Genomic DNA, 18654 nt, shown 5'->3' on the forward strand with positions numbered 1-18654 from the left:
TAATTGTATGTATGTATTCTTGCTTTCTGGGCGGCAAAGTGTTTTGTAATCGTAATATCATCAAAATCCAACTGTTTAGACAGGGGTGCACCGATATAAATAAAAGCTAGCCCTGAGGTACACTTTTGTTTAGAGCACGAGCGATGAAGGTTCTTTACTTGGTAGGCTCATTGAAGGAACTTTCAGCACTATCTATAATAAGAAGTATTGCGCAAAATATTCGCAAAGCGATGCAAACGTTCGAAAAAATTTTCTCTAAATTTCGAAAAAAAATTGAATTCAGTAAACAAATCGTAGAAGATGCGGTTCCAAATAAGCTTTGTAGATATGTTTCACATGTATTAATTCTTCTCAATTTAGGAGACTTCGAATCTCATCCTAATCCATTTTTTCGAATTGCCACAAAACATGAAATCGATTAGAACTTTCTGCATCAACCGAATCAATGATCAGTAAAAAGTATTTTTTTTTTTAAATTGGTTTCGTCACAACAATAATTGATTTGCGTTTTTCTTTGACGGGGAAAAATTGTATATACTTTTTCCCTTGGGGAAGGATATGATGAAGATGCCCAAACTTCTAGTCCTGTGGCAACTGTTTTGTATTCCAGTAAAATGCAACCTCATTGATTTTGAATTAGCTGCAAATCGTACATAGAGTAAATCTTTAAGATTTTGAGCTTTAACATCAATGATGATGTCTCTAATTTGAAAAATAAAAAATAATGTTCCTTTAGTTAGCCCAGGGTTAAGTTCGAATTTTCGATGCATATTTATAATTTAATTTAAAAATATTTCTATACAGCGTAATATGCCCACTTGAATCATCCTGTCTAATAGAAGAGCGGCCGCAAAAACTTCGACCAATTTGAAAATAACAAACTACATTGTATGGCTTTATAATATTTTTTTATACTCAATATATTTAATAATAATTAATGTGTAGTCACCACCATTAGCTATAAAGGCTGCAGATCTTTGAGTCATACTTTGTGTTAATTTCTGCGCACGTTTTGGAAGTAATCGGCTCCAAATAAGCCGAATTTGCGTTGATAACTGTTTTAGCGTCCATATTTGTTTTGCTTTGAGTTTTTGCTTAATTATTGCTCACACATTTTCAAAAATGATAAACCTTATCCATACAATTTGAATTTTCGTTGTATTATTTCAATTTAAAATCCCATATCTCTAAATTAATTACCCTTTACATGAAAGTGTGATTTTGAATCGCAGCAGCTATTTAACAGTTTAATAAAAATAAATAATTTCATTATACAAATAAACTTTCATTATTTTTACTTTTTTTTTACTTTTTGCACTGATATGTATACTCGTATATATCCGTTCGATGCTGATTATTCGTTCCATATACAGACGTTAAAGAAATCCTACAGTCAACACCTTTATTTGACCTCATGCTCCTCATTCAATAAAATTTATGTATAGGGCCGTGACTTTTTTAGTCCCGGTCCCGAGTATTCTCTTAACGGTTCTATGTACGCACTTGTTCACAAAAACCTTATAATTTTATTTTAGCTGTTGTTGAAGAACCCGAATTTACTGAATACATCGAAAACGTAACTGTACCTGCTGGGCGAAATGTTAAATTGGGTTGTTCTGTGAAGAATCTTGGATCATATAAGGTAAGTGCAATTTATAAGCTTTTTCAACTTAAACAAATTTAATCAATAATTTAATTTTCATATATAAATATCTAACCTCTTTTACGGCTAACTATATTTCTATGGTATAAAGAATTACCTATCAAAGATATTTTGATGCTGAAGTGATGAAAATGTTTTTCAATTTCAAATTAGCTTAATACATATAAAGCGATACTTATAAAGTATTATTATTATAAAGTTGAATTAAAGAATTCCGATTAAGATTAACACAAGAATGGAGGTAAATGTGAATAGGTACATAGATGAAGAAAAGAATTAAGCAACAGATAAGAATGCAAATAATTATATGAAAAGGCGAAGGTAAAGATTAATTAAACCTATCTATAAAAGTAAAAATATATGTACGAGGTTTGTTAAATAAATAAGGGGACTTTTCAAATTTCGCGGGCTGCGTACATTCGAATATCGATTTTTATTATTTTTTATGCTGGTACACCCGTCTTGAAGATATGTTCACGGTTTTAGCAATATACAATATTTATTTTGTTTGTGAGAGACATAAATAAATAAGTGTTTTGCGTGTTCGGCGATTTTCTGCTAATGAAAAAAAAAAATGGATCAAAGAAGTTGCATCAAATTTTGTGTAACAAATGAAATTAAGTGCTCAAAAAAACTTGAAATGTTGACAGGGGCATACGGTGAGAGTACTCTGAGTCGAAAAAACGTTTACAAGTGGTACAAGCTTTTCACAGAAGGTCGAGAAGATGTGAATGACAACGTTCGCTCTGGATGGCCCAGCACATCAACAACCGATGAAAATGTTCAGGAAGTGAAGAAAATTGTTATGGAGAATCGTCGAATCGCAATTAGAGAAGTTGCTGAGAATGTAGGCATTTCCGTTGGCAACGAAGCTCATTCCGAAATTGCTGAATTTTGACCCAAAACAATGTCGCATGAGGATCGCTCAGGACTTGTTGAATGACGTCAACGATGATCCAGATTTGCTAAAGGGTTATAACTAGTGACGAATCATGGGTATATGGTTATGGCAACGAAAGCAAAGTCCAATCGTCTCAATGGAAGAGTCCAGGAGAACCCAAGACCAAAAAAAGCGCGCCAAGTTCGATCAAATTTCAAGGATTTGCTCAATGTTTCCTTCGATTACCATGACGGAGTTCTTACCACAAGTTTGTACGATAAATAAGGAGTATTATCTTGAAGGTAAGCGCCGTTTGCGTGAAGCAATACGAAGAAAACACCCGGTAATGTGGAACAACCTGCTCACTCATCTTTGCTTGTGAGAGATTATTTGGCCAAAAACAACACCGTTATGCCTCAGCCACCGTATTCACCGGATTCTTCCCTTCTTACAAAGTAATAAAATTATGTAATATTGCGAACTATTTCAGCAAATTGTTCACGGTTTCGAGCTGTGTGCGCAAGGTCACCGATTGTTGTAAGCCAAATCTAGTTGCGAATATTTCTCAACCCCGATAGTCGCTTTCGTGCGATTCCTCTTTTTCCTTCCAATTTTCCTACATATTTAACACCACGTATAAAGTGCCCAAACTAAGCAATACGTAGCAGTTCTCATCCACTCTAGCCAATATATCCTTTTTTGTTACCCTTTCGCACCAAAATATTTTTAATGTGCGACGGTAGCACCACGTCTCGAAAGATTCCAATTAGTTAAGGTGGATTGTTTTTAACGTCCATGCAACACCATACAAAAGCAATGAAAACCCATAGCATTTCAAAAACCGGATTCGGAGTTTAACTTTTAAGTCGACATGTGAGGATCTTGCGAATTTCAAAAAAAGCATTTCTAGCCATTTCAATTCGGCATCGAATTCTCTTCTCGCAAGTCCAATTTTCTTCCAACCAATAGCCAAGATATTTAAATTTAGCGACGCGCTCTATCGCTTGATTGTTTATATGTATACTTATATTAAAATCTGTTATCGTATGTGTTGCCGTTTCTGCTTGCAATCATGTATCATATTTTGCCTTTTTTACGTTTCTATTTAACCTAAATTTTTTTTGCTGCTTCTTTTGCTTTCGCTTACTCGTCCTCTTCGCAAAAAAGATATTTCGCTTTCTTTTGTTTGTATATTCTGAAGCGATGACGTCCCAACGAATTTGGAAGGCGCAATCTTGTATTCTATCATTCTTGGTTATACCTCATAAAACTGGTATAACCCACTACTTTCGATGCTGCCAAATCTCTCTTCTGACATTAGGCAAGTTATATTAGACCGCGTTCATACAGAGCAAATTTTTCCTGCAACTTTGCGATTTCTCCTTTGGTGTTGCTCTTGCAATTGTTAGTTTTTTGTCTACAGTCAATAACAGCATTGAGAACGAGAACACGAAGGATGTTAAAGGGCACAAGTAAGGAGTTGAAGCGAAATGTTTGCCTGTATGAACGCGGACTTCCTAATAGCCATTAAGTGATTCTAAACAACAACAGTGGTAACAGTAACAACAACAACACTTACCAATAGCAGTTCCAACGGCGACGACTAACAGCAGTTTAGCTTATAAATAGATGTAAGTGGTTTATAAAGGGCAGAGTAAGTCTCACCCTGAAACGAAGCAGTTGAGATAACAGTTTAAATAATTTATACATTTACATATAAACACGATATACAATACAAATATAAAATTTTTATTTGAGGAAAGCATCAAAAGTACCGATAAAGTAAGAAAATACATTAAAAGTAGGTACATTAAAAGATCACCAAGTATAGATTTCGACGAGGTAAAAAACTGACTCATGCATTTTCATTATTCAAAAATTAAAAAAAAAATTCAATTGCAAGAAAATTATTAAAAGCGAAGTACAAAAATAGAGCAGCTGAAACGGAAGAAAGGAGGGAATCTCGACTAGCAAAAAAAAAATGGGCAGAGAATCAACATCAAGAACTTTGGAAACAGAAGAACAACGAGAATCTCGACTAAAATTATATACATATCTTTAAGTTTGAGCTGCTAAAAGAAATGAACAACGAATGTTACAGCTGGAAAAATGCCGATATACAATAGAATATCACTGTCAACAGTTGGGGAAACCGACAAGCAACAAGAATCTCGGCTCGAACTCACAGCATTGTAGAGACAAGAGCTGCTGAAAACAAGCGAGCAATGCAGCGAGCGACTCAATACAAAATTTTCATTGGTGGTGCTGGTAACGCGCAGGAACACACACACAAACGCATAAAGAGTGCGTGGGCATATACGGGTGCTGCGCTCGGGCGGGAAACGACAACAAATGGGTAATAATGCACTCTGGCAATCTAAGCTAATGGTAAGAAAAACTGGCGGTCGCCAGGAAAACTTCAATAAATGTTGGGCGCGGAAAAAATGAAAACGCACAAACTTTGACGTTTCACATCGGCAAGAAATTCTATAAAGAGGAGGATTCATCAACAATGTTATCATTTGACATTTGTCAAGTAGATATGCATACAATTTTAAACCTGGATACTTACACGATACAACAATGCTATAAAATGATTGAAATTTACTATTATAGTTCTTTGAACATAAAACATGGTTTTTCACGCAAAATTATCTTTAGTGATGCAGTTCATTTCAAACTGGATGGATTTATCAACAAACAAAGTTGTCGCATCTGGAGAGAAGAACCCCTCGGGCAATTTCAGAAAAATCATTACATCTACTAAAATGTACTGTTTGGTGTTTTTCTTCGATGATGAAAATGAAAGAGCTGTTATTGTCAATGAGCATCGCTATAGACCAATGATTGAAGATTTTTTATAAACTGAGCTTGAAGTAATAAACATAGAAGATCTTTATTTTCAACAGGATGGAGCCACAACTCACACAACTTGGGAAAACATTGCATTATTGCGATCTAAGTTTTTTTGTCACCGCTGCTTTATTTTTAACGAATTTGATAATTGAATGACAGAAAATACACAAAGTTTTTGTGCAAATGTATGAACGTACAAATGCATATGTGCACTATTTATTCAGGATTAATTATCTTAAAATCACATAATATTTTGCTTGTATCAAGGTATGTATTGGATTGGGGAATAAGTTCATCGCGTTTTTATATTTTCTTTTATTTTACAACGATTTGTTTGCTGTTTGGCAAACGGTAAGTATTTGTTCGATAGAACTCTTTCTGCTCTACAAAGCTATATTAATTGTAAATATTTTCGAGTTATGTAATTTTTTATTATTTTTGAGGCTTAGCAATGGAATACCCAGGAGACAAAAGTCAACATTTTCGACACCTGCTCTTCTTTGCTCTACATCGAGGTCAAAAAACTACCGAAGCAGCCCGGGACATTTGCGACGTATATGGAGAAGAAGTTATGGGTGAGTTGTCGTGAATTGACGGAAAAAATTAAATGTGATCATAACACGATTCTCGATCACCTTCATTCAATGGGATTAACCGAAAAATTGGGAGACTGGGTGCCTCACGAGCTCAACGAAAAAAACGAAGAAAGTCGCATAAAATTGTTTCTCAGCATCTCGCCCGCCATCAAGCAACACGCGGTCATAAATGGCGCTTTTCATACCGAATCGTCACGGGAGATGAGAAATGGGGTTTATACATCAATATAAAGCAAAGAAAGGAGTGGGTAGCTCCAGAAGATACGCTAAAGCCGAGGGTCATCCAAAGAAGGTCATGTTATGTGTTTGGTGGGACTGAGGGCACATGGTGCACTGGGAAATGCTCGAAAAGAATGCCACGGTCAACAAGGAGCTTTACATTACCCAGATACACCGTGTGAATGAAGCTATACGACTAAAAACATCTGATCGACATGGTCAAACCATACTCCTTCACGACAAGGCCAGGCCCCATGTTGCACAAGTCGTCAAAGCCACACTCTAAGAGCTCCTATGGGAGGTCCTTCAGCATCCATCGTATTCTCCGGACCTTGCACCAACAGATTACCATCGTTTCCGCTTCCTGTCAAACCATATGAAGGGCGTTACCTTCGATTACAAGAAGGCGAATATATAATTGATTAATTTATTAATATAATTACTATTTTTTGTTTAAATAAACGTCTTCGGTAAAAACGCGGCAGACTTATTCCCCAACCCAATAGTTCTAACTGTCCTGTCGTCTTCGTCATGATTCAGTGCATTTTTTGCATTTGTTTCACATAACTTTATTCTAAATACTACCATAAAACCAGTGTAACACCGCTGCACCTGTACCCGGGTTTTCTCCTCCTCTCCAGCAAAATTCTCGTTAGGTATGTATGTCCACTGACGAGTTTCACAGTAAATGCTTCACCGCTCCTTTTTCATACAGATGATGAGCTAATAGAAAATATATTGCATTTCGCGGGCCGAGTGGTGTGTATTCATGAGGAAAAGAAGCTTTCAAGAGAGTCTTGATAAAATTTCCAAACAAAAATAAAATTTCAAGATTGAGAGTTTTTGACCGTAGGTGCTTACCATCTAACTTATTGAACAGATCATTAAATTTTTAATATATTCTAGATATAATTCGAGTGCCTACATAAATGTATTTAAAAGAAAATTTGCGTTGACTGCCATTCGCAAAGCTAGCTGGACATTTTGTATGTTCAAAAAACTAGAAACATTTTCCCTCTACTGGTAGTACTGTAAAATTTAGTACAACAAGTGTGGTCAGCTGAGCAAAAATAGGTTTTTACAATATTTTACAATATTTACAATAAACAAGGTAATGTATAGAATTTATAAATAATTTTATTCGAATACCCTAATTTTCAGCATATTTCCGCTTGACCAGCCCGCCGCACATTTGTAACGTATTAGTAAAAATGGCAAGTAAATTATCAGAACAGCAGGTTTTTGACATGCTTTTAGAAAGCGGCGTCGAGAATATATCCGATGATGAAGACGATATATCGAAACGGAATGGCATAGGTTTTGAAGAAGAAATTGAGATAAATTCTGTAGAAGTGTCATTTACGGGTGCTAGACAGTCGAAATGGCTTTCAACAAGCTTTTCACATTCCCAATGTTCCGACGAACCTGAATAGGACGTTGATAATAGACAAATGTAGACCCCATTTAATTAGTTTTGTGAATACTTTCATTATAGCTTCTGGAGTTTGGTTTCAGAAAAGAGCAGTACGAATGCTCTTCAAAACAACCTCAGTTTGAATTCAACTCCTTGTGAGTACAAAAAACTTTTAGAGGCTCATATTGTGCCGGGATGCATGACACTTCCGCATGCATGTATTATAAACCTCAAATAAAAGTCCTCGCCATCACACAACATCAAAAGACAAAACTTTATAAAAAAAAGGACGAGGTAGCAGTGAAGTATGTATTCATAAGGGAAGATGATAAAATGTGTGTAGTCAAGTGGATGCCTAGTCGCTCCGTATCAATAGGATCACTTCCTCTTCAATCCGCTCATCGATGGGACAAAGTGGCTTTTTTTATGGAACTTCATTCATAATTTTCTTCTTTTAATTTATTTAATTTGCTTTTCAAGACGTCTAGCTATTTAGGGATTTAAAAAGAATATGGATTAATAAATTCATTTGCATTGAATTGAACTGAATAGCAGCGTGTTGTTTTTGTTTTTGTTTCTTATCAACTTAGTTACAAATGTCAAGACGGCTGCACCTGCACTATTTTAGAATCTTATCATTCCACATGCCCTAAAACAAAATTTTTCTTCTAGTGTTGTATCTTTCTAACATTTGTTTTGCTCTTGGAACTGAGGAAGTTTACAAAAGTATGGGTTAGGCTTGGCACATTAATCTATCAATTATGTCTCTCGATTCGCTATATATATATGAGGCCGAATATTTCGGTAACATATTTAATGGCGCGCCAACGCTCTAATTTCAAAGAATGGACAAAATACCGTCTAACCTATCCAACAAGTACATACATACCAGTTTATCAGTTCAGTTCTTGATTTATATGATAAAGTATTTATATCAACTGATTAAAAGTCCCCATAAAACACCAGTAAGGGAAAATTGATCGCAGTGAAGCATTTTAAAACTTAGGTTTAGCTGGCAATTAATTGGTTTCAAACAGTTTAAAAGTACGTTCACATATGTAGTAATTAGCAATAAATCCACAAAATTAATCTATCCGTTCACATATGGCAGATTACTTGTAAAATTGACAATCAGCTGTCAATTCTGCTTTGAGCGCTTTTTCTTCATAGAATTTGTTTCGGTGGAATATTTTGGAGTTTTTGGTTTGTTTAATTATTAACGATATAAAGAAAAGACAAGGAGAAGCAATATTTAATTTAATTGCGCAATTGACTGCTGGTAATAAATAGTTGGAGGAAATCCGTAAACAACGTTTACTGTGGTTTCAAAAAAGCATGGCAGCAATACGCATGCGAAATTCGTAATACATTTTATAATAAGTAATAAGATGACAACGCGTTTTTGAACACACGCTTTTTTCTGCAATATGAATGCATAATTAATATTTTTTAACGAAAATTGTATTAGAATTATGTCTACAAGCCTGTTTTCTTTGCCGGAGTCCATTTTATTTAGTTTTTCCTTTGACGTTTCTCTTCACATTCGTAAAAATAATCATCGGGGTTATAGGTATGTAAAAAAGTATGATAATAATCTATGATTATTTTATAAGCTCAGATTTCGGGAGAGAAATTTTGTAGGAATAATTTCGGTTTTTAATTACGGATTGGGAGTTAAATACAAAAAAAGTAGATAATCCACTTATATGTGAACGTACTATAAGCCACCTAACTAAATAATTTAAATAAATTGAAAAATATACAATAATATAAAATAAAATTTGTTATTAATAAAATAGAAACATATGGCAAAATTTGCAGTTTTGACTTTCAATTTCCAAGTCAGCTTTTAATAGACCTGGACAAAGCTAATTAAAAGAAGGTGGCTTCGGTAGGACCTCAATTTTTTTTTTGCAACTTGTCAAAGATGTTGCAAATGTCAAACATGTTGAAGCAACGCAATTTGACATTCAAAATCCATCTCACTACCGAAGTCACTTTCTGTGGAGCGAAGACTTCCAGTTTTTTAATTTATATATGCGAAAATAAATTAAAAAACCCCGTAATTTTCGCAAAAATTAACTGGGAAACATGTTAAAAAAATTTAATAGAAGTAATAAGGTAAACTACCAGTTGATGCTTCCACAAAATTTTTGCTATGGTTGCCCACCGTCCGAAAAGATTAACAATGGACCCACCAATTCTTTATTACTTACATTTACTGAGCGCAATGAAATCGAATAATTTACTCCATTTCAAGCAAATATAACTTTAAATATTTGCACGAAACTATTTTTTATTTAGAAACAGAAAATGTTTGTATTGTACCTTCTGCTCAAATATGAACGAGACGTTATCAATAAAACGGTCCGCGGATGGCATATGGCAAAAATAAAGTTTTTGTTTTTTGGTAGGACTGTTATAAGCTTACATGGCAAATTTCAGCGTGATATGTCACATAGTTTGTTTTCTGTGCTACTGTAAACAAGTCAAGCTCGAGTGTATAATAAGTGAAAATCATCTGGCTTAAGATCATCCGCACGATTTATTGAGTTCGGAGCGTCGGAGTCTAATGAAAAAAAGGACAGAAAATGCATGGAAATTTTACAGGCCTGGTGGATGTACAGAAAAAAATTAATGCAACATTATATTGAGAAAAGACAGAGCTTTACATAAATACATATTTATTTATGTATGTATGATGCACATGTGCATGGATAATATGCAACATTATATTGAGAAAAGACAGAGCTTTACATAAATACATATTTATTTATGTATGTATGATGCACATGTGCATGGATAATACAAAGCACAGACACACCCATTCGACCTTTAGACACTCCATAAATATATATATGTATGTACATACATATGTATGTATACTTCTTTCAACAACATCTGCGTTCTTCCCGTTTTGTTATTCGCTCAGTGATTTGTGCCAAAAAAATTTACATATGACGTGCAAAAATTACTCTACAACGCCACAAGAACAATAAAGCAAAAAGCAAAAATAACCAAGAGATTTCTAGTTGGTGGTTCCAATGAGAAAATTGCTTTGGCGGAAAATGGAATAGAAAGGCATATAAGGCATCCCAGAGGAAATGATTTGTATATCAAGAAGAAGCTTAGTTAACCAGAAACCAAAAGACAACGTAATCATTACTTGAAAAAAAAAAATAGTGATGGAGGCATGTTATAGCTTATGCTGATGACAATAATAGCGAATATTACGATGAGAAATGACAAAAACGCATTACACTGTTGAATAACTGTAGAAACGCCACAGCTACAACCAACAGCATACATTTACCTTAATACATTCCTATATATAAATATATTATAGTATATATACACACAATCATAAGCATGTATATTAGGGCGGGTCGATTTAAAAATCGCTCATTGCTCTGTGAAAATCGTATTATAGGGATCAAAATAAGAAACTTTGCCGAAGGAACCATACCTCTAAAACGAATTCTGATGCCGCACAATTTGGGTCGAACAAAAAATCCCACTTTGACCCATTTAGAGTGCTTCAATCGAGTCCAAATGTATGACCGACCCCCACTAACTTTGGACGGCCGATCCACCCATGCCAGTGGCACACCCCCTGGAACTCCCCTGGGGGGTTCCCCATACAATCATTTAAAAATATCACCATTTTTGGCCTTTACATGAGAAAAGAAAATAAAAAGTTCGTCCCAAATTGGGGGACATCGGAATTCGTTTTAGAGGTATGGTTCCGTCGGCAAAGTTTCTTATTTTGATTTCTAGAATATGATTTTCACAGAGCAATGGGCGATTTTTTTGCCTCCCCACAAATCGACCCGGCCTAATATACAATATATATACTATAATATATTTATATATAGCAATGTATTAAGGTAAGTGTAGGCTGTTGGCACTTACTCCCTTTTTGGGTGTTTGACCGAGCTCCTCCTCCTATGTGTGGCGTGTGTCTTGATATTGTTCCATAAATGGAGGGACCTCCAGTTTTAAGCCGACTCCGAACGACAAATGGTTTTTTATGAGGAGCTCTTTCATGGCAGAAATACACTAGGGGCTTTGCCATTACCTGCCCAATGTAAGATATTAAAGTTCGCCCTTCTTGATGTCCAATATTTTTATTATTATTTATTTTTATAATTATTTATTTTATTTACTAAAGTTGTCTTCAGCCACCTTGTTCCGATGAATTTTGAAAAATTGAAAGAAATTTAACTGTCTTGGAACGAGTCGAGCAGCCACACGCCTCATGCCCAATTGATGGTGTAAAATGTTACGAATTGATTCGTGAGACACGCTAAGGTCACGAGCTACCTCCCTTAAACTTCAATGATGGTTTTCCAGCACCATTTCCTTGAGTTTGTCGACTTTTCATCCGTTGAAGACGTTGAAGGGCGACCAGATCGGAGAAAATCCTCCACGACTTCTCGGCCCTGTGCAAAAGTCTGATACCACTCATAGACCTGTGTTTTTAATAAAGCGCACTCGCCATAGGCTTTCTGCAACATTTTCAACATTTCGGCACACGAAATCCCGTTCAAAACACAAAATTTAAGATAAATTCTTTGTTCGATATTTTTATCCATAGTGCAAATCGCAGAGGATGGTGTATGGTTCCATATGCTGAAGTCCACGCAAGTGGGGAAAGTTACTGATCGTCATTCACTTGAAAGCGGCCAGGACAATTCTTCCAAATATGGTTGAAGCAGCTCACAACTTCAGGGATTAGCCCAAGTATCCTCTGGGTAACTTTCGAACACCCGTTCGGGAGTGAGCCAATGTGAGAAGGTGAAGCAAACCAGGATATCGGTTGTGCGCTGGGTTTGAGACCCGCCACAAACAAAATTTCAACATATGTATAACGCGCTTTTTAAATGAAGAATTCCCGACATTTTTTTGACAGAATGTATACTCATGCAATTATTTCGAAGCATTAAAGCAATCGTTTTTGAAACGTTTAATTGTGTTGAAATAGCACAGTAGGATAAAAAATGCAATCCTTCAAGAGAAATAGATCAATGAATGTTATAACAGCAAATATATCAAAGCGCAAAAAGTTCTGTTACGGCACGTACTCAATAAAAAATGGGCATATATAGTTGGCAACGCATCGCTCTTAAGTATTATTCAATGTTTATAGGTCTCAGCGACTTGGTTGATTGAAGCTTGTTATAGAAATATTTAGGAACCTTCCATGAACATTAAGTTTTTTGGGGGCAAAAAATTAAAAAAATTGAATCCAAGAATTTTATCTTCCCAAGGCGACATATGAGCAATACCATACACATGCCTTCTAACATTATTAAATCCTACATTCATCTTTCTGGCTGAAATTGAGTCGAAAGTGCTATAGATTAATTCTAAGTTTGTCAGTTTTCGTCGTGTTTCCTGCGATGTATACAGCAGGAAGTAGTGTTGAGGTGAGCTGTTGAACCGAACAATAACGATGGGATGTTTTTAGTATCAACCTCGCAACATTCAAACATAGAACCTTTTTACTCATTATTAACTTTACAACATACATATATTAATCTTCGACAAAATCAATATGAATAAAAAAGATATAATTTATATTATTAGTGTACGCAGAACTAAATAACAGAGGTTGACAGAGTCCAAACATTTAGAAAAGTCTAAGAGGTAGAAGAAAGTTAAATTGCCATTATTGAATAGTACCCTAAAATCATTTAAAATTTTATTCATAGCTGTTTCAAAATTGTGCTTAGGCCTACAACCAGATGGTAATAGAGAGACAGCAAGTTATTTTCCTGTATATAGTTTGAGATTTGCCCAGCCATTAAAGACTCACTTACTTTCGAAAATACTGGTACAATACTAATTGCTTTGGAATCGGAAGGAACAGAGCAAGAGATTTCTCTGGAACAAGCAATAGAAATAATAATAATTGGCGCTTACACTCTTTGTTGGATATTTGGCCGAATACCCCCTTCTATTTGTGCGTGTTGATATTTTTCCACAAATGGTGTACAGTTTCATGCCACTTCCGAACGGCTACCGCTATTAGAAAAAGCTTTATTATAAAACTGTTATTTAGTGTTTCAAGCCCTAGATTTCGAACGTGAGCACTACCGAATGATAGTCACGCACCAAGCAATTCATAGCCATAATAGACTTTATACTTTATTTTGTTACGTTTCTTTGTAGCAGGTCTAATTTATTTGCCGAACCAAAGACAAGATTTATTAATGATATTAGCAGTACGCATAGGGGCATGCCTATCATACATACAGAGCAGTCAGATTGTTGTTGATGTGTTGGTCTTTTCTATTAACTGTATCATCATACAAATAGTCGTTCCAGCATATAAAATTACAATCAGGGAACAAGGCACTGGTGTATAAGGAACGAAAATCACAAATATGCAGTGCCAGCTGCAGGACGATTAAAAGCAACATTACAATAAAAATATTAAATCATGAAATATTAATTAAATACGACCATAATTACAATTTTTAGTAATTACTCGACTCCAACGCCACCTTTCGGGAAATTTCTTTCATACGATCCTTGTAAAACCATAAATGCTATAAAAACAAGAATGATCAAAATTGATCAATCCGTTTTAAAGTTTCAAGGTTACATACTGTCATGATTTTTATTTATAAGAAGTTATTTCAAATAAAGTTGGCAACCTTAGGCTATAGAAATGATTTTTCTTATTGAAATTCAATCTATAAATATAAATATTATATTATATAGTAAATATTATAGCAGTGGTTTTTACTAATATTTAATAGAAGTCATCCAGGTTAGGTTAGGTTGGTATGGTTGCCCAGAGAGTGAGCACACTTGGACGAAGAAGGATTCGTCCTTTGAGATGGAAGAAGTCATCCAAGTCAAACAACTTTTTCAAAACTGCAATTGTTACAGTAGTAATCTCAGATCATTCGATAAACATTTACATTAATTCTAACTCTTTTCCTAACTCTTGAGTAATCGTATTCCTATCATCCAGGGAGTAAGATTTTCCAGTTTTGATTGGTTTAGTCAGAAGTTCAAAATAAACTTTGCAACTGAGTGCATTTTAATTTAGTGCACTTTCTGAAGAGTAACCTGGGCTCTCTGTTACAAGTTGCAGGATTTAGTTCGAATGTTTTCTTTCACGAAAACTATCAAATGATGAGCAGTGCTGCAATTTTAAGCAAAAAGTGAAAATCCTGAAGCAAAGTATAAGATATATTTTTAGCAAAATGGAAGCCAACAACTGAGGTATTAAGAAAAAACTCACTTTTCTAAAGCATTCATACATTGTTAGCTAAATAATTGTGTTATACGTGAAGTTACGGCAAATAATGAGTATTTTTTTTTTCGTTGACTCGAGTTGAAAAATTTCATATTTTACAAATCAGCTGTTTGACCTTATACACCGTTTATATATATTTGCAGCAACGTTTTCTCGGTTACTCTTTCGTTACTCTTGTTGCTGAGTTATTTACTATTTGACAGTTCTACAGGTTTTTGTCCATCAGTTTCTTAAAAAGCTTCAATAATTCAATTCATAAAATATTGTTTTATCGTAACTTATATATATGTAATATATTTAAAGCAATAATAAAGCAGCGCGGGGCAAACATTTGGACTAAAAAATCGCGCGACTGTTTATAAAAATATTGTTTGATCGAAGCCCAAAGGTCAAAGCAACTCTTCATCTCTTGATCTCTGACTTTCGAGTGGCTAGTCCGCATGGGGGCGTTGATATTCATCGGCCTTCGGCTTAGTTTAGGATCGTATCACTCAATCAGTATATAGAATTCTATTTTCTAAAATAAATAGTATATTACTTACTATATACTTATATATATATATATATATATATATATATATATATATTATAAAATAGCAAAATATATATATATATATATATATTGTATTATAAAATAAATGGTATATAACTTATATATATCATATATATATATTCTATATTATATGATTTATTTATTTTATTTTAATAATCTACAGTACAAATTACTTACAGACTAGACAAAAATGTAAAGAAAAGCAAGCCAAATCTGGCAGCCAAAATTTTAGCAATTAATATACATTCAATATTAAGTAACTAAATTTAAAATTTTTACAAAATTAGATCTAGATATAGCGGAATCAAGTAGGAATCACAAATTTAGCCTTAAAGCTTAGCCATAAAAAGAGTAAGCATTAAGAAAACTTCTTTTAGGAACATTAAAACTTATCCGCTCAAGTAGAACTGGACAGCTTACGATGCCTTTAACGACACTGAAAATAAGCGAAAGTGAATTCTCTTTTCTTATAGATTAATTAGCTTTAACCGGGGTCTCAAATCGTAGGGAACGTAATGCCTATATTTAGTTTTTGAACGCACTCAATTCTATTTGTCGAAAGTTTGTCGTAAGGTCTCCAAGTGCTAACAGCGTACTTTAAGTGAGAACGAACAAGAGCCGTAGTAAACAGCAATTTATAGGTATACGGAGCAGAAAATTCAGATGTATTGCAACGAATGAAGCGCAGAACCGAGTACGATTTTGAAATAATAAAACGAATGAAGTCATTGAAGGAAGAATTTCGTATCAAATAAAACTCCAAGATCCTCAAACTCTGTTACACTTTGTATATAATACAATATTAGAAAGGATGTATTGAAAATGTTCTGACGCCTCGAAAATGTAAAATGAAAAGATTTTTTAATATTCAAACACAAACACGACTTCATGCACAATCGCTGAAGATTGTTCAAGTCGAGTTGATGCTTTTGAGCATGAGAAAATGTTTAAGTCATCCGCGAAGAGTAAGAAATTCGAAAAGGAAAAACATTTGCTTATGGCATTGATAAAAATTACAAAAAGAAGAGGTCCAAAGATGCTCCCTTTGGGCACACATGAAGTAGCAACAAAGTGGCTCGATAATACTCCATCCATTTTTACCACGCACCATCTGTCCGTCAAATATGACTTAAGCCATTGCAGAAAGGTGAAGGGAAAACCCAAGCAAGCTAACTTGTTTACTAGAATCTCGTGCGACACTGTGTCAAATGCCTTAGGGAAGTCAATGTAAATACAATCAACTTGCAATTCAATTCTATTGCATGCGCCCCACCATTTCTCATTCTATGTCTCTTAACTTTTTAAATTAAAAAATAAATACTTAAAAATACTAATTCCACGAGTCTAGGAAACATTATTTTCTGCTTATTAGTCCATTTATAGAAACGTGGTATATTAAAAATACTTTGATTTGAATAAGTCTTTATAAGCTTTTGGTTACATACAATTTTCGTTCGATTCTTTAGTTCCTAGTTAGTAAATTTTAATGAACGGGTCAAAGTTTCGGTTCATCCATTTATAATTTTGCTGCAACTAATTAAGGTACATTTCTTAAAATATGTTGCGATAAAATTACATGTTCGCTGGGTATCTATTTTCTAATTTTTGCTCTTTTGTTTTTTAAACCAGAACCAAGACCATCTCTTATCCTCTTGTTAGCGTATACTCAACAAATTATCCAATCAACCTGAAGTGATAACACAAAAAAAACACAAGGCGCAAAAAAACATTACCGATGATGATAAATATCCTCAGCACTTTCTCCGTGTGCTTTCACAGCGATTTGTGTTTCCTTAGTATTTTTCCCAACTAAAGCAGCCAAGGTAAATGGACGTCAGTTCGTTAAGAGCAATGAACACTTTCCTGTTATTTTTGATTGGATTAAGAAAAAAGGATCAACAATCAAGTTCCGATAAAAAATGGTGCTAGTTATCAACTCCGTGTCGGTGGGCAAGGGATGAAAGAGGAATAGCGATTCTGAGCTCCAAGACAATGAGATTACACAGACGAGTGCTTTTTTCCTTAAGATCTAACAGCAAATTTGATGTTTTTGTGTTGAGCTTTTTTACACTTATTTTGCACATAATACTCTTAGCAACTTTCAACAGACTCTTTTTGTTTTCTAGCTGCGGCATTGGACTAGAACATAGTCAAAAAGGAAGCAAGACCGCAATAATGAAGTCAACCGGTAAAAAAGGCAAATACTTCCAAGTGCGCTAATAAAGCAAAATAAGGAAAAAATCTATTGTGTCAAGAGTGGTATTAAGTGTACTTAAGTAATTGCAAAGAATAGAAGAAAATATGCGATTGTGGAAGCAACTCAGAGTGAAAACTACTGAAACTAATGAGGAACTTTAAATTTATCACAACTTGTTTATATCACAGATTTTGTGTCACATAAGTTTTTCATAAGTACATAAGTATTTAAAGTATGCTGTGAATACTTGTTGTATTATATGTAACTTTATGCAAACAATTTTATTTAGCTTTGTATAATGTCGTTATGTGAAAATTTTTCTTCCCTTACTTGTAAAAACAGGGGATTGGCGCTGGCATATATTTTGCACTGTGTTTCAAGCTGAGATCTTTGCTGTAAAGAAAGCAGCAGAGTTTATATGGACAGAAGCAACAATTAACTGCGCAATAAACTTCTACGTGGACAGCTAAGCGGCTATAAAAGCGATCAAATCTTACTGTCTATCGCCCAAAAATATCCATGAGCGCAAGGAAGCAATTACTAAGCTCGCTCGTAATCGCAGGCTTTGTGTATATTGGGTTCCGGTGCATAAAGGTACAGAGGGCAATGAGATAGCGGATGAAATATGTAGCTAAAGAAGGCGCGAGAGTTACAGGGGATCAAATAAGTCAGGTACTTAAATCCCTGCGCACAATTCAAAAAGAGAAAGGCGAAAGGCAGATTGCTTAGTTTAACCAACTGTACTTTGGTGTAATAACAGGGTGCTTGTTTAATACATGGGCGGAAAAGTTCCAGGCTTAACAAAGAAAATACGTTTTTTTGTTCAAAATTAGCTTAATCGCTGGGAGCGAAATCTGGTGAATACGGTGGATGTGGGAGCAATTCGAAGTTCAATTCATGTAGTTTTCCATTATTTTGATTGACTTGTGACATGGCGCGTTGTCTTGATGAAGCAAAATTTTTGGATCCATTGTTGTAAAAATAACTCACGAACTGTCTTTTT

The 18654-nt window shown here is 34.6% G+C and overlaps 1 protein-coding gene across 1 annotated transcript in view; it reads left to right on the plus strand.

Moving 5' to 3' along the window:
* LOC128864122 (neurotrimin) overlaps positions 1–18654 on the plus strand; it is a 144871-nt gene that overhangs the window by 57071 nt on the left and 69146 nt on the right. Inside the window, exon 3 of the mRNA XM_054103638.1 lies at positions 1536–1642. Within this exon, the coding sequence (XP_053959613.1) occupies positions 1536–1642 (107 nt within the window). The remainder of the gene's footprint in view (positions 1–1535; positions 1643–18654) is intronic.

The sequence above is a fragment of the Anastrepha ludens genome, chromosome 5 (genome assembly GCF_028408465.1).
Source record: "Anastrepha ludens isolate Willacy chromosome 5, idAnaLude1.1, whole genome shotgun sequence".
NCBI lineage: Eukaryota > Metazoa > Arthropoda > Insecta > Diptera > Tephritidae > Anastrepha > Anastrepha ludens.